The 11,925-nt window shown below is 37.6% G+C and overlaps 4 protein-coding genes across 4 annotated transcripts; all 4 read left to right on the forward strand.

The window, feature by feature from the left end:
• Positions 927 to 1,690, forward strand: LOC105167105 (17.8 kDa class I heat shock protein). The gene has a single exon (XM_011086680.2). It carries the CDS (start codon positions 1,047 to 1,049, stop codon positions 1,524 to 1,526), a length of 480 nt encoding a protein of 159 aa, XP_011084982.1. The 5' UTR covers positions 927 to 1,046; the 3' UTR covers positions 1,527 to 1,690.
• LOC105167104 (UDP-glycosyltransferase 76F1-like) lies at positions 1,972 to 4,768 on the forward strand. The gene is made up of 2 exons (XM_011086679.2): positions 1,972 to 2,665; positions 3,687 to 4,768. The coding sequence occupies exons 1-2, from the start codon at positions 2,155 to 2,157 to the stop codon at positions 4,562 to 4,564; spliced, it is 1,389 nt and encodes a 462-aa protein (XP_011084981.1). The 5' UTR covers positions 1,972 to 2,154; the 3' UTR covers positions 4,565 to 4,768.
• LOC105167103 (UDP-glycosyltransferase 76F1-like) lies at positions 4,892 to 6,804 on the forward strand. Its single transcript, XM_011086678.2, has 2 exons — positions 4,892 to 5,585; positions 5,836 to 6,804. The coding sequence occupies exons 1-2, from the start codon at positions 5,087 to 5,089 to the stop codon at positions 6,711 to 6,713; spliced, it is 1,377 nt and encodes a 458-aa protein (XP_011084980.1). The 5' UTR covers positions 4,892 to 5,086; the 3' UTR covers positions 6,714 to 6,804.
• On the forward strand, positions 9,526 to 11,569 carry LOC105167102 (UDP-glycosyltransferase 76C4-like). Its single transcript, XM_011086677.2, has 2 exons — positions 9,526 to 10,107; positions 10,607 to 11,569. Exons 1-2 carry the CDS (start codon positions 9,612 to 9,614, stop codon positions 11,494 to 11,496), a joined length of 1,386 nt encoding a protein of 461 aa, XP_011084979.1. The 5' UTR covers positions 9,526 to 9,611; the 3' UTR covers positions 11,497 to 11,569.

An 11,925-nucleotide genomic window follows, 5' to 3' on the forward strand; every position in this document is an offset into this window, starting at 1 on the left:
CTCAAATATCGCAGGTGTATTCTATAAAAGATGTATCGCAGAGTCAATGGAAAATAAGAAATTGTTATGTCGCTGATTTAATATTGATATCAAATAATATATGATGAATGCTGTATCAGCATAATATTGTTTATTGAATTGTTATAATATTTGATAATTATACATATGTTTTATACTAAAAATGCAAAATGTTAGTATAAGGTGGGCTGGTAGACGATAGTCCCATTTTCCCCGACTCTAAAGTCTGGTTTACCGGCAGGTATTGGGCTGGATATCTACATTATTCCAGTCCAACGCCGTTTAACCAAATTTTCTAGCGGCTTGGTAATAATGTCTATGGCCTAGTATTGGTTTCTGTTATACCAACATTAGTTGGATTTTCATTTTGTGCTTGATTAAAAGGTGGCTTATATGCAATTTTACATTTAATCTTTATTTTTATCAGTCAATTGTCTATATTATTACTAATTTTCTCCAAACTTCTACTAAAAATAATTCATTATATTAAATGTTCTGACAACTTATCTCTCAAATGACCCACGAACAAAATTTGTCAAAAGCCACTCTAAATCATCGTAAAAAGAAGTTATTAAGAACGTTATAAATATATTAAAAAATATTCTAATAAATTATCAAATGAAAAGTAAAAAGGCTATTCATAATAAATTTTCAGCTGAGGCAAAATCTCGAATTCAATCCGAGCCCTACAATCCAACATCTCGCGGTAAACAATGCGTAATTGCATAACAAGAGGAAAGGTGTGGAATCCCAATCTGGCTCCATACAGAAGGTTATAGAGGCTTGCGGAAAGAACCAGTTTTGTCTAGAAGATTTCGTCCGTGGCTGAAAGCGCTACTTTCAGAACATACATGAAAATGCGAGAATCATCTGCTTGCAGTTGCCCATATAAATAAACGTGCTCCTTCGACCAAATTCCACAACAAAGATTGATCATATAAGCCCAAAGTAACAACACAATCTTCATCAATCGAACAAAGCCACTCTCTCCCTCTCTCTCTCTTCTTGCACTGCACAATATTAACAAAATGTCTCTGATTCCAAGCTTCTTTGGCAACCGTCGGAGCAACGTCTTCGATCCATTCTCGCTGGATATCTGGGATCCCTTTGAGGGCTTCCCTTTTTCCACTGCCGTCGCCAATCTCCCATCCTCCGCTCGAGAAACCAGGGCCATCGCCAACCCCCGCATCGACTGGAAAGAAACGCCAGAGGCCCATGTGTTCAAGGTGGATGTTCCTGGGTTGAAGAAAGAGGAAGTTAAGGTGGAGGTTGAGGATGGCACAATTCTGCAGATAAGTGGGGAGAGAAGCAAAGAGCAGGAGGAGAAGAACGACAAATGGCACCGCGTGGAGAGGAGCAGCGGCAAGTTCCTCCGCCGGTTCAGGCTGCCGGAGAATGCCAAGTTGGATCAGGTGAAGGCGGCAATGGAGAATGGGGTGCTGACAGTCACGGTGCCCAAGGAGGAGGTGAAGAAGCCCGAGGTTAAGGCCATCGACATCTCTGCTTGAGCAATCATCATATATATATTACACCTCTGCCGTGGATTTCCTATTGCAGATTGAGCGTTTTTCAATTTGGTTCTGTTGAATAATGTTGTCATCGTCCTGTTTGCATACTACGAACTAAGGAATTTATGTACTTCAATTTGCATGAGTTTCTATATGTCAACGTTCATTAATAGGGAAAAAAAATAAAAAATATTAACTTATGTTTTTAATTTTAAAGATAATACCATTTTAGAGATACTCTCATCTAATCCAATAAAATCTTACCTTAATAAAATCTAATTAATTAACTATTAGTATAATTGTATTATTAATTATCTATAATAATGTTTTAAAGTATAATTTAATATGATCAATATAGTATAAAAATTATATTAGTACAGGAAAGTATAAGGATGAAGATAAGTAGAGTAATGAGATGTAAGTGTAAGAGTAAGAAACGTAGTCAAATTTTCATTCTCCTCAGCGTGTTCAAACTTGCATTTTGATTTTGAAGTCAAAAAGCAGAATTAGCCATCGCATCCCTCACTCCCAAAAATCATGTATCTATCTGCACTTCATTGTCTTCTCAACCCAAACTCTATTGCCAAGAACACCTGCTCCTCTCTGACTCTCCCCGAAGAAATCAAGAATGGCGACGGAGAATCAAAGACAACCCTCGAAACTCGAAAAACCCATCAATGGCAAGAGGCTTCTCTTCTTCTCTCTACCTCTACAAGGCCACATGACCCCCATGCTTCAGCTCGCTGACATTCTCCACTCCAAAGGCTTCTCCATAACTTTCATTCACACCAAATACAATTCTCCCAATCCCTCAAATTACCCCCACTTTACTTTCCAGCCCATCTCGGACGATCTCTCCGAAGCCGAAACCTCGGGGCTATCTGTATTTGATCTGGCCTATCTTATCAATGTCAAATGCGTGGCACCTTTTCGAGATTGTTTGGATCAATTGTTCTCGGATTCCCCCGAGGAGCGTCCCTTCGCGGGCCTGATCTCGGATCCTGCCTTACATTTTACCAGGGAAGTTGCCAAGAGTTTTCAGCTGCAGAGGTTTGTGTTGAGAACCTCCGGCGTCGGCGCTTTTCGGGCTTTTAGTTCGTTTCCGCTGCTTCAGGAAAAAGGGTATCTCCCGATTCAAGGTAAGATGTTCAGATTGTCTGAAAAATGGGTTTTAAGGTATTCAGGAATTGTTAGGTGTACCTTTTCAATAAAAGGGTTGAAAAGTTCTTATTTTCAGTCTTAGAATAAAATATTAGGCGGCTATCTGTATTTGTTTCTGAAAATTTTGGTCTTTTAAAGTTATTGAATGGTATAAATTTGTCCAAGCGTTCAGAGGTTGGACTTAACCTGTTGCTGTGAATACATTCTCTGTTGAGAATCACAAATCCATTTACATGACATTGTACCAGTGATATGATTTAGCTCTTTGGGCATTCATGTCTAGATGTAAGGCAAATTACCAACGACATAACTTGCCGTGCTATTCTTCGTTCCCTCTTATTCTTTTTTCACTGGTTTAATCCAATACCTAACATGGTAGTAGGGTAGTCTCAATTGGCCTGTTCTGCATATTGCAGGATGTGTAAAATGTATACTTGGCTCTATTCAGTTCCTATTCATTATTCATTGTGGGATGATGATTCTCATCATCGTTACTTTACGATTAGTTATGTTTTTGTCTTATGCCGGAGGAACTTTCCAAAATTTCTATGTTGTGAGTTCATGTAGGCCATTGCTTTACTCCATTTTGGCTTGTAAAGCCTTTCTTCCATCACTTGAAATGGTTATATTCAAGTTTTAGAGAAGACATTGGTTCTCATAATCCAAGCTGAGACATTTGAGTTAAATTCATGCTTTATCGAAGTAAAGTGGATCTTATAAGATTGCAGCACTATCTACAGATCATTGCTGTGATGATATGTGTGATATTATTGATTCGATTTTATGGAGTGATTTACTCCATTTGACATTTTCTCATATGCCAGTTTGTTTCATGTTATTGTTAGAGAGATTGAATGCATATAATCTATATCTGTGAACATAGGTGAACCAGATAAATCGTCAGCCCTTTCCTCCTCTCTTTGTCCAAAATTGAACTTTTTTATCTTAAAGACTGGACAACCGGCTTGTTATAACCCATTCTCTTGCTCATATATGTAGATTCTCAATTGGAAGAGCTTGTTGCTGAGCTTCCTCCACTGAGGGTCAAAGATCTTCCTGTTATCAATGTACCGGACCTAGAGAAGTTCTACAAGCTGATTGCATCACTGATTGAGGAAGCTAAGACTTCTTCAGGAGTAATATTTAACTCATTTGAAGAACTTGAGAATTCAGCAATTGATGCACTGCATGAAGGATTTCCAGCCCCCATATTCCCAATAGGTCCCTTTCACAAATACTTTCCCGCAACTTCAAGCAGCTTCTTGAAACCCGACGAGAGTTCTATTTCTTGGCTAGACAAGCAGGAACCAAAATCAGTAATATATGTCAGTTTTGGGAGTATTGCTGCAGTGGAAGAAAAGGAATTCTTGGAAATAGCTTGGGGCCTAGCTAATAGCAAGTGCAGGTTCCTATGGGTGATTAGACCTGGATCAGTCAATGGCTTAGACTGGCATGAAGCATTGCCGAAGGGGTTCTTAGACATGTTGGATGGAAGAGGACATATTGTTAAATGGGCTTCTCAGCTGGAAGTATTGGCACATCCTGCTGTTGGAGCATTTTGGACGCATAATGGTTGGAATTCGACCCTGGAGAGTATTTCAGAAGGGGTGCCAATGATTTGTATGCCATGTTTTGCCGACCAGATGGTAAATGCAAGGTATGTTACTTATTCTTGGAAAGTAGGAGTGGAATTGAGGAATGGCTTGGAGAGGAAAAATATTGAGAGGGCCATCAGAAGACTTATGGTGGAGGAAGAAGGTGAAGAGATTAGAAAGAGGGCGTTGGATCTGAAGGAAAAGGCTAAGTCAACCTTGACACAGAGTGGAGCTTCATTCAAATCTCTCGAGAGCTTAATCAGCTGCCTTTCTTCATCCTGACCACAACAAAGTTTAATTCTGGATACCTTCATGATTCTTGATATTGCTTCTTAGGTTTGATTTCCCAATGGATTAAGTGACTTTAGTTAATTTATCATGCTATTTTGTGCTGTGTTTTTGAACTTTGTATAAACTGGGCATGAGGTTCTACGCATTTATAATTTGCTATCATTCTTGCTGCAGAAATGAAATAATATGAAATCCGATTATCTACAGTGCATTAACTTCATTAGACCCGTGAACGGTTAACTGCCCTGTGGGCTACTGGCGGAAAAATGTTATTTAATATACTCTGTAAACACTATTAATGTAATGTAAGCATATCGAGGTTGGATTAGTACAAATAACTTGAATATGAGAAGCAGACAACTAGCTATCACGTGGTATGCAAATTTCCATGTATTCGCTCAATTCTAGGACTAGAAACAGAACCTGTTATCCTTTAAAACAAAAAAGACTGTGTGCTAAAAACTGATAAATATGCCTTATTGATGAGCAAAAGTTCAGTGAAAAACAAGCTTCATGGAGAACAGAGGGGAGTCTCAACTGCAAGAGAGACTAGGCCGCCGGTTGTTATTCTTTCCGCTACCACTGCAAGGCCATATCAATCCTATGCTTCAGCTAGCAAACATTCTGCATTCAAAAGGCTTTTCCATAACCATTGTCCACACTAAGCTGAACTCCCCCAATCCTTCAAATTATCCTCACTTCACTTTTTTCCTCATCGATGATGGATTATCCGAAAATAGCGAAGCTTCCAGAAATGATATCATCTCGCTTCTTACAGTGCTTAATGTCAAATGTATTGAACCCTTTAAACAAGCTATGTCTGAACTGTTAGCAGACAGCTCTGGGGATCCAATTGCATGTTTAATCTCAGATGCTATCTTGCATTTCACAACCGCTGTTTGTAAGAGCTTGAATCTACCAAGGCTTGTTTTAAGAACTGGAGGGGTGTCTTCTTTCCTGGCTTTTGCAGCATTTCCACTTCTGCTCGAGAAAGGCTATCTCCCTGTTCAAGGTTTGTCTCTTTACTATGTTGCAAAATTTTTAACTTCTTTCTTTGCTTCTAGACTTGATTTAGCTCCTCTTTTCAGGACTTGTATGTTTTGCTGAAAACCGGTATACACAGTTCAGAAAGCCAAGAGACAAATATTAGATTAATCTAAGACAACTAATTTTGGAGTTGCTTCTTTTGTATAGATATTCTTTATCAGCACAAATTTGGAAACAAATAAACACACTCAAATCTCATTTCTATGTGTATTCAGATGCGAAATCGGCAGAGCCAGTTAAGGAGCTTCCTCCACTCAGAATCAAAGATCTTCCAGTTATCACTACATCTCATCCAGAAAAGCTTTACCGTCTAGTAGAAGGAATGATACAGGAAACGAAAGCTTCTTCAGGACTAATTTGGAACTCTTTCGAAGAACTTGAGGAATCATCACTCGTCAAACTGCGCCAAGATTTTCAAATCCCGATCTTCCCAATAGGCCCATTTCACAAGCATTTTGCAGCCTCTTCCAGCAACTTGTTAGCAGAAGACCACAGTTCAATTTCTTGGCTAGACAAACAAGCGCCTAATTCTGTCATTTATGTGAGCTTCGGTAGCATTGCAGCAATAGAAGAAAAAGACTTCTTGGAAGTTGCTTGGGGGCTGGCCAAGAGCAGGCACCCGTTCTTATGGGTCGTTAGGCCTGGACTGATCCATGGTGCTGAGTGGTTGGAGCCTTTACCAGAAGGTTTCCTGGAGTCATTGGATGGAAAAGGGCATATTGTGAAATGGGCTCCTCAGCTGGAAGTTCTTGCACATCCGTCTGTGGGCGCTTTTTGGACTCACAACGGGTGGAACTCGACTCTAGAAAGTATTTGTGAAGGGGTGCCAATGATTTGCACGCCATGTTTCACCGATCAGCTGGTGAATGCACGGTACGTTAGCCACTTCTGGAAAGTCGGTGTGCAGTTGGAGAATGGCCTGAGCAGGGAAAAGATTGAGATGGTCATCAAAAGAGTGATGGAGGAGAAAGAAGGTGAAGAAGTTAGAGAAAGAGTTGTACATTTGCAAGAAAAGGCTAATCTTTGTGTTCAGCCTGGTGGCTCTTCATATGAGTCCTTAAAGAGCTTAGTCAATTACATTTCACTGTTCTGATCTTTGGTTCCGACAATTGAATTTGCAAGACTCAACACTTTTGTTAAATCTTTGTGTAAGATTTTAGACAGTTTGTTGTCTTGGTTTTCTTTGGTGGAACAAAAATTTCAACTTCAATTTATCACACTTCAGAAAGATGCTTTGTTTCAAGTAGGCTAAAATTTAAAATTATTTTTTACCTGGATTAACAAGCATAATATTTCTTACTTATAATTTTTGAAATAGAAAAAAAAATCTTACTCAAATTTAATTTGACCAAATCAAATTAATTACAAAATAAATGTGACATATTTAACATGTGATAATTTTTTTTTTTTTATGAATTGAAAACAAATTACGCGAAAACTGTATAGACAAGAACATACAGCCCATTGGTGGGGACCAATCTTCATATAAAGTCTTTATCATATGAACGTGCCGTAATTCAATTGTCCATCGAAAGGGATGAGAATAGTGAAATATTGCAACCACATGAAATTGAGGGATGAACTTTATATTGGCCTTAAGATACAGTTCTCATAGGATAAAACAAATTAAGAGAATGTATGAACATGAATGAGATGCATACCCGTCATCAACACCAAACTATTTCATGTTGACAACATTGAATATTTATCAACTTTTCCAAAACGATTTTCATTAAATTATATAAGTGATTGAGAATTTTAGTAAATATATAGGATGCCCAAATAAACTTTAGATATTTTTACAAAACTCATCAACAGCCTCAGCTCCATAAGCTCATTGCATTCTTTCTTTCTGTTGATGTTGTTATACAAATACTACATCGTAAATATTATAAAAAAGAAATATGCAATCAATCTCCTTGTAACATGGGATATATACAAAATACACCTTATAACAAACATATATTAAATTACTTTTCTATAATTTGTTTATTTAGAATATTATAAAAATAAATTGCATGAAAACCCATTATAAAAAAGGTACAAGTATACACAGGATTGATAAAGTGATGGACAAATCTTAATTTACTCTTAAGTAGTGCCTTCCTAAATGATCAATGATTTGGCTGCCGGCATATACATATGCTGCGGACATGTACCATGGTTTGGAATCACTACGAAAAAGTTAATATTATTGTCATAATATCTTACACGATCACCATCTTCTACCTAATATATGAAAACGACATTGTTTTTTTTATATGATGGAGGAGATGATCCTTATTCAAAGGAAAAATTGCATAAAATTCTTTTATATTTTCAAATTTTAGTTAAAAAGCTTTCTATATTAAAAAATAGGTAATTTTTTTTTTGTGTTTTTAAAAATATTGCATACTCTCCCTTTTTATTAAGTAAGTTTAATGACACTAAATTTTATGTTGAATTGCCCATTATACCCTTTTATAACAGCCATTGATATTCAGTTATAAAAAATAAACGATCCAAATATTAAATAATTTAAAATATATTTTACATATATATATAATTATATATACACTATATATAATATAATTTATATATCAGGCAACGCCTGTCATCCATGTGGGCAGCGAAACCATTGCCACACAAACAGTTCTAGCCAGTCGTTGCCCTTCTAAAGGGGCGACCTCGCCCTCATCACCCCCGCCCCCACCCCCTCTTGGAAGGGGCAACGGCTAGATCCTGGACGAAATTGCCCTAGATCACGTTGCACAGACCTAGGGCGATGTTGCCCCTGTAGCCCAGGCCTAAGTGACAGTGGTTGCCCAGCGTCAACGGCGAAGAAAACCAAAAAAAATAATTTTAGTTTTTAAAAAATAAAATAAATATATTTTTTTAATTTTAAATATTTAATTTAAATATTATTTATAGTAAATAATATAACTTAAAATGAGGTATTTTGATATTTAATTAGTATATTTTATAATTTTTTAATTATTGAAATATATTTAAATTAATTAATTATTAGAAGTGACTTTTATATTGCATATGAATTTTTAATTTAAAAGTGAATTTTAATATATTAAATTTTTATTGTGTTTTTTAAATTCAAATTTTAATTTTTTAAAAAATTATTTTCTTTTTAGGTTTTAATATTTAAATTAATATATTTTATAAATAAATATAATTTATTATAATAGAATATATTTAAATAAAAAAATAATATAAATAAATCAATTTAAAATATTTTAAATGTGAAAAAATGGATAAAATGGATATTATACACTTAAATTAACTCTAAAAAGGCCAAATAATAAAGCTCACTCGCATGCGAGTGTCAGACACACTTTTTCGTTGTATTTTATAGAGCACAAAGAATTTATAACACAACCAGATTTCTCGCTATTTTACTAAAGTACACGGGGTGCCTCGTTCAAATTAAAAACATATAACTTTGATCCGGGTTGAAATCCACGCACCTTCTTGAACTGATCTCCCAAGCTGTTCGAGGTCGCTCCTCTCCCAAACTAGTGATTGGGCCCTGAGAAAAGAAGCAGATCGTTAGGCTTGTTGGGGTAGCCCCCAACTAAGACCCTCCGATGCTTAAGTCAGTGTTTGGTTCTAGGGTCGAAATAATAAGTTGCTTAGAAAAATAGCGAGCTGAAGCGACCTGTAAGTAAAATGTGATCAAGACCACCTCCTATTAATGCACTGACTGGGGGTATTTATAGATAGAGAGAAATCGGGGGTCTGTTGGTCCAATACGCGCGTTCCACGTGTCTCGGGTCATCGGGTCGGGTCACGATCCGACCCGGTCAAAAGTGCACGAGTTCAGCTGGTAAATTTGTAATTTGGAGCCCTATTAGGGACAAGTTGTCTTTTTACGAGAAAATAGAGTTTTACCCATATCAAACTTCAACATCCATAAGCAAACTGTTTGATGAACTTGTTTATATGATTTTTTCTTGGAGACCATAGTTACAATTAATATTGAACACACAGTAGGGAATTTATGGATAGTCCCAGTTCAGCAAACCGGCAACGAAGAAATGGGTGCAGAATAGTGCTGTTTCCACTGCCATTCCAGGGGCACATTAATCCCATGATTCAGCTTGCTAAAATCCTTCACTCCAGAGGATTCAGCATCTCTATCTTTCACACTCGATACAACTTTCCAGATCCATCCAACTACCCTCACTTCACTTTCCACCTGCTCTCAGACGGCTTATCAGAGCTCGAAGCTTCCACACTGGACACTCTACGGCTCGTTAAACTCCTTATCGCCAACTGCGTGGAGCCATTCGAGCAGTGTTTGGCTCAGATATTGTCGCCCGACGATTTAATTTGTCGAGTCGTGTGCGTGGTTAGCGATGCTATGTGGTATTTCACACAAGCTGCTGCCGACAAATTCAAGATTCCAAGAATTGTGCTACGGACTAGCAGTGTTTGTTCCTTTTTAGCTTTCTGTGCTCTTCCACTTTTACGAGAAAGATACCTCAGTTACATGGGTGAGTCTTCTTGTACAGCCCTTTAGCTGAATTCCTTCCTGTCCGTTGTTTGAGTGTTTGGATTAGTAGTGTTAGGAACGGATTGCAGTCAGATTGTGAAATAGTGCAAAAAATATGCAAAAAAGGTAATTGCAATATATAAGATTGATGGAGCCCAGGTAATAATTTTACATTCGCGGTTGTCCAAAATCGTTTTTGTAAGGATAGTTTTATGTGAATTACAATAAAATGTTAGTTATCATGCAACTGGATTCGCAAATGGTTGGGTGTGGATGTAATGTTGGGCAGGGTCAAAAACCAACTCTGGTGACTAAAAGAACAGTGTAAGTTGTTAATCGGAATGCATATGTAGTTTTCCAAAAGACATTGATTATTTGTGTAAATAAACCATCATTCAGAATGCAGATGCAATTATTGCTAATATATATGGTTCGTCATTTTAGCTGGTTGTTGTCTCGATTCATGAAGTATATGTAGTTATAATCCCTTTGTCCACCAGATTCCAAAATGGAGGCTGCAGTACTGGAGCTTCCACCCATCAAAGTAAAGGATATTCCACGACTTGAAACTCACGACGGGGAGGACATGTATCGGGCCATAGAAAACATGGTAAGAGAAACGAAGAAAGCTTCAGGTCTTGTCTTCAACACATTTCAAGAACTTGAAGAGCCCGAGCTGGCTAAACTTCAGGAGCAGTTTCTGATGCCAACGTTTACAATCGGCCCGTTTCACAAACGTTTTTCAGCAGCCTCAACCAGTTTGTTCACACAAGACAGAAGCTCTATTTCCTGGCTCGATGCACAAGCTCCAGGCTCTGTTCTCTACGTGAGTTTCGGGAGCATTGCAGCAATGGATCAACAAAAAATGAATGAAATGGCATGGGGATTAGCGGACAGCATGCAGCCATTCCTGTGGGTGGTCCGGCCTGGATTAGTCCGTGACTCAGAATGGCTAGCAATGCTGCCAGATGAGTTCTTGGAGGCAACTCATGACAGGGGATATATTGTGAAATGGGCTCCTCAACAAGAAGTTCTGTCTCATCCTGCCGTTGGTGGATTTTGGACTCACAGTGGATGGAACTCGACTCTGGAGAGTATTTGTGAAGGAGTTCCAATGATTTGTTCACCTTTCTTTGGTGATCAGATGGTGAACTCCAGATACGTTAATGATATCTGGAGAATCGGGATCAGGTTGGAGAAAGGGCTGGAAAGAGGAGAAATCAGGGATGCAGTTAGAAGACTCATGGTGGAAAGAGATGGGGAAGAAATGAGGCAGAGAGTTATGTGCCTGAAGGAGAAAGCTGGATTTTGTTTAAACTCAGGTGGCTCTTCCTACGAAGCACTTGATGCCTTAGTTGATTTTATTTCATCATTCACATTTCCTGCTTAGAGGGGTAACCTCTTTTTAAAATATGTTATAAGATATTTGAAAGTTTATAATATACTACAAAGTATTTGATAATTTTTATAGGAAAAGATCCTATAAATTCTAGAAATAAGAGCATCGACAGTAAATGTAGCAAAACTGTTTCATCCTCACAACATTTATTTGCAGATTCAACTTTGTTTGGATCATAATTCAAAGTGTTTGGTGTATTGGAATATTAAAAAAATTTGATGATATATTCTATATTATCGAATATAATAGAATACTTTGATTAATGTCCAAATTTTTTGAAAGATTTTGTGATTGATGATATACCTAAGACTTGTATTAGATCTTGGACATGACTCTGTCGCAATGTTTTGGTATCGCCAACTGCATGGTGGCACAAATGCTCGGCTCAATCGTTATCCAGCCACAGGGCAGTGGAGGAGC

This window comes from Sesamum indicum, linkage group LG7 (genome assembly GCF_000512975.1).
Source record: "Sesamum indicum cultivar Zhongzhi No. 13 linkage group LG7, S_indicum_v1.0, whole genome shotgun sequence".
NCBI classification, from domain to species: domain Eukaryota; kingdom Viridiplantae; phylum Streptophyta; class Magnoliopsida; order Lamiales; family Pedaliaceae; genus Sesamum; species Sesamum indicum.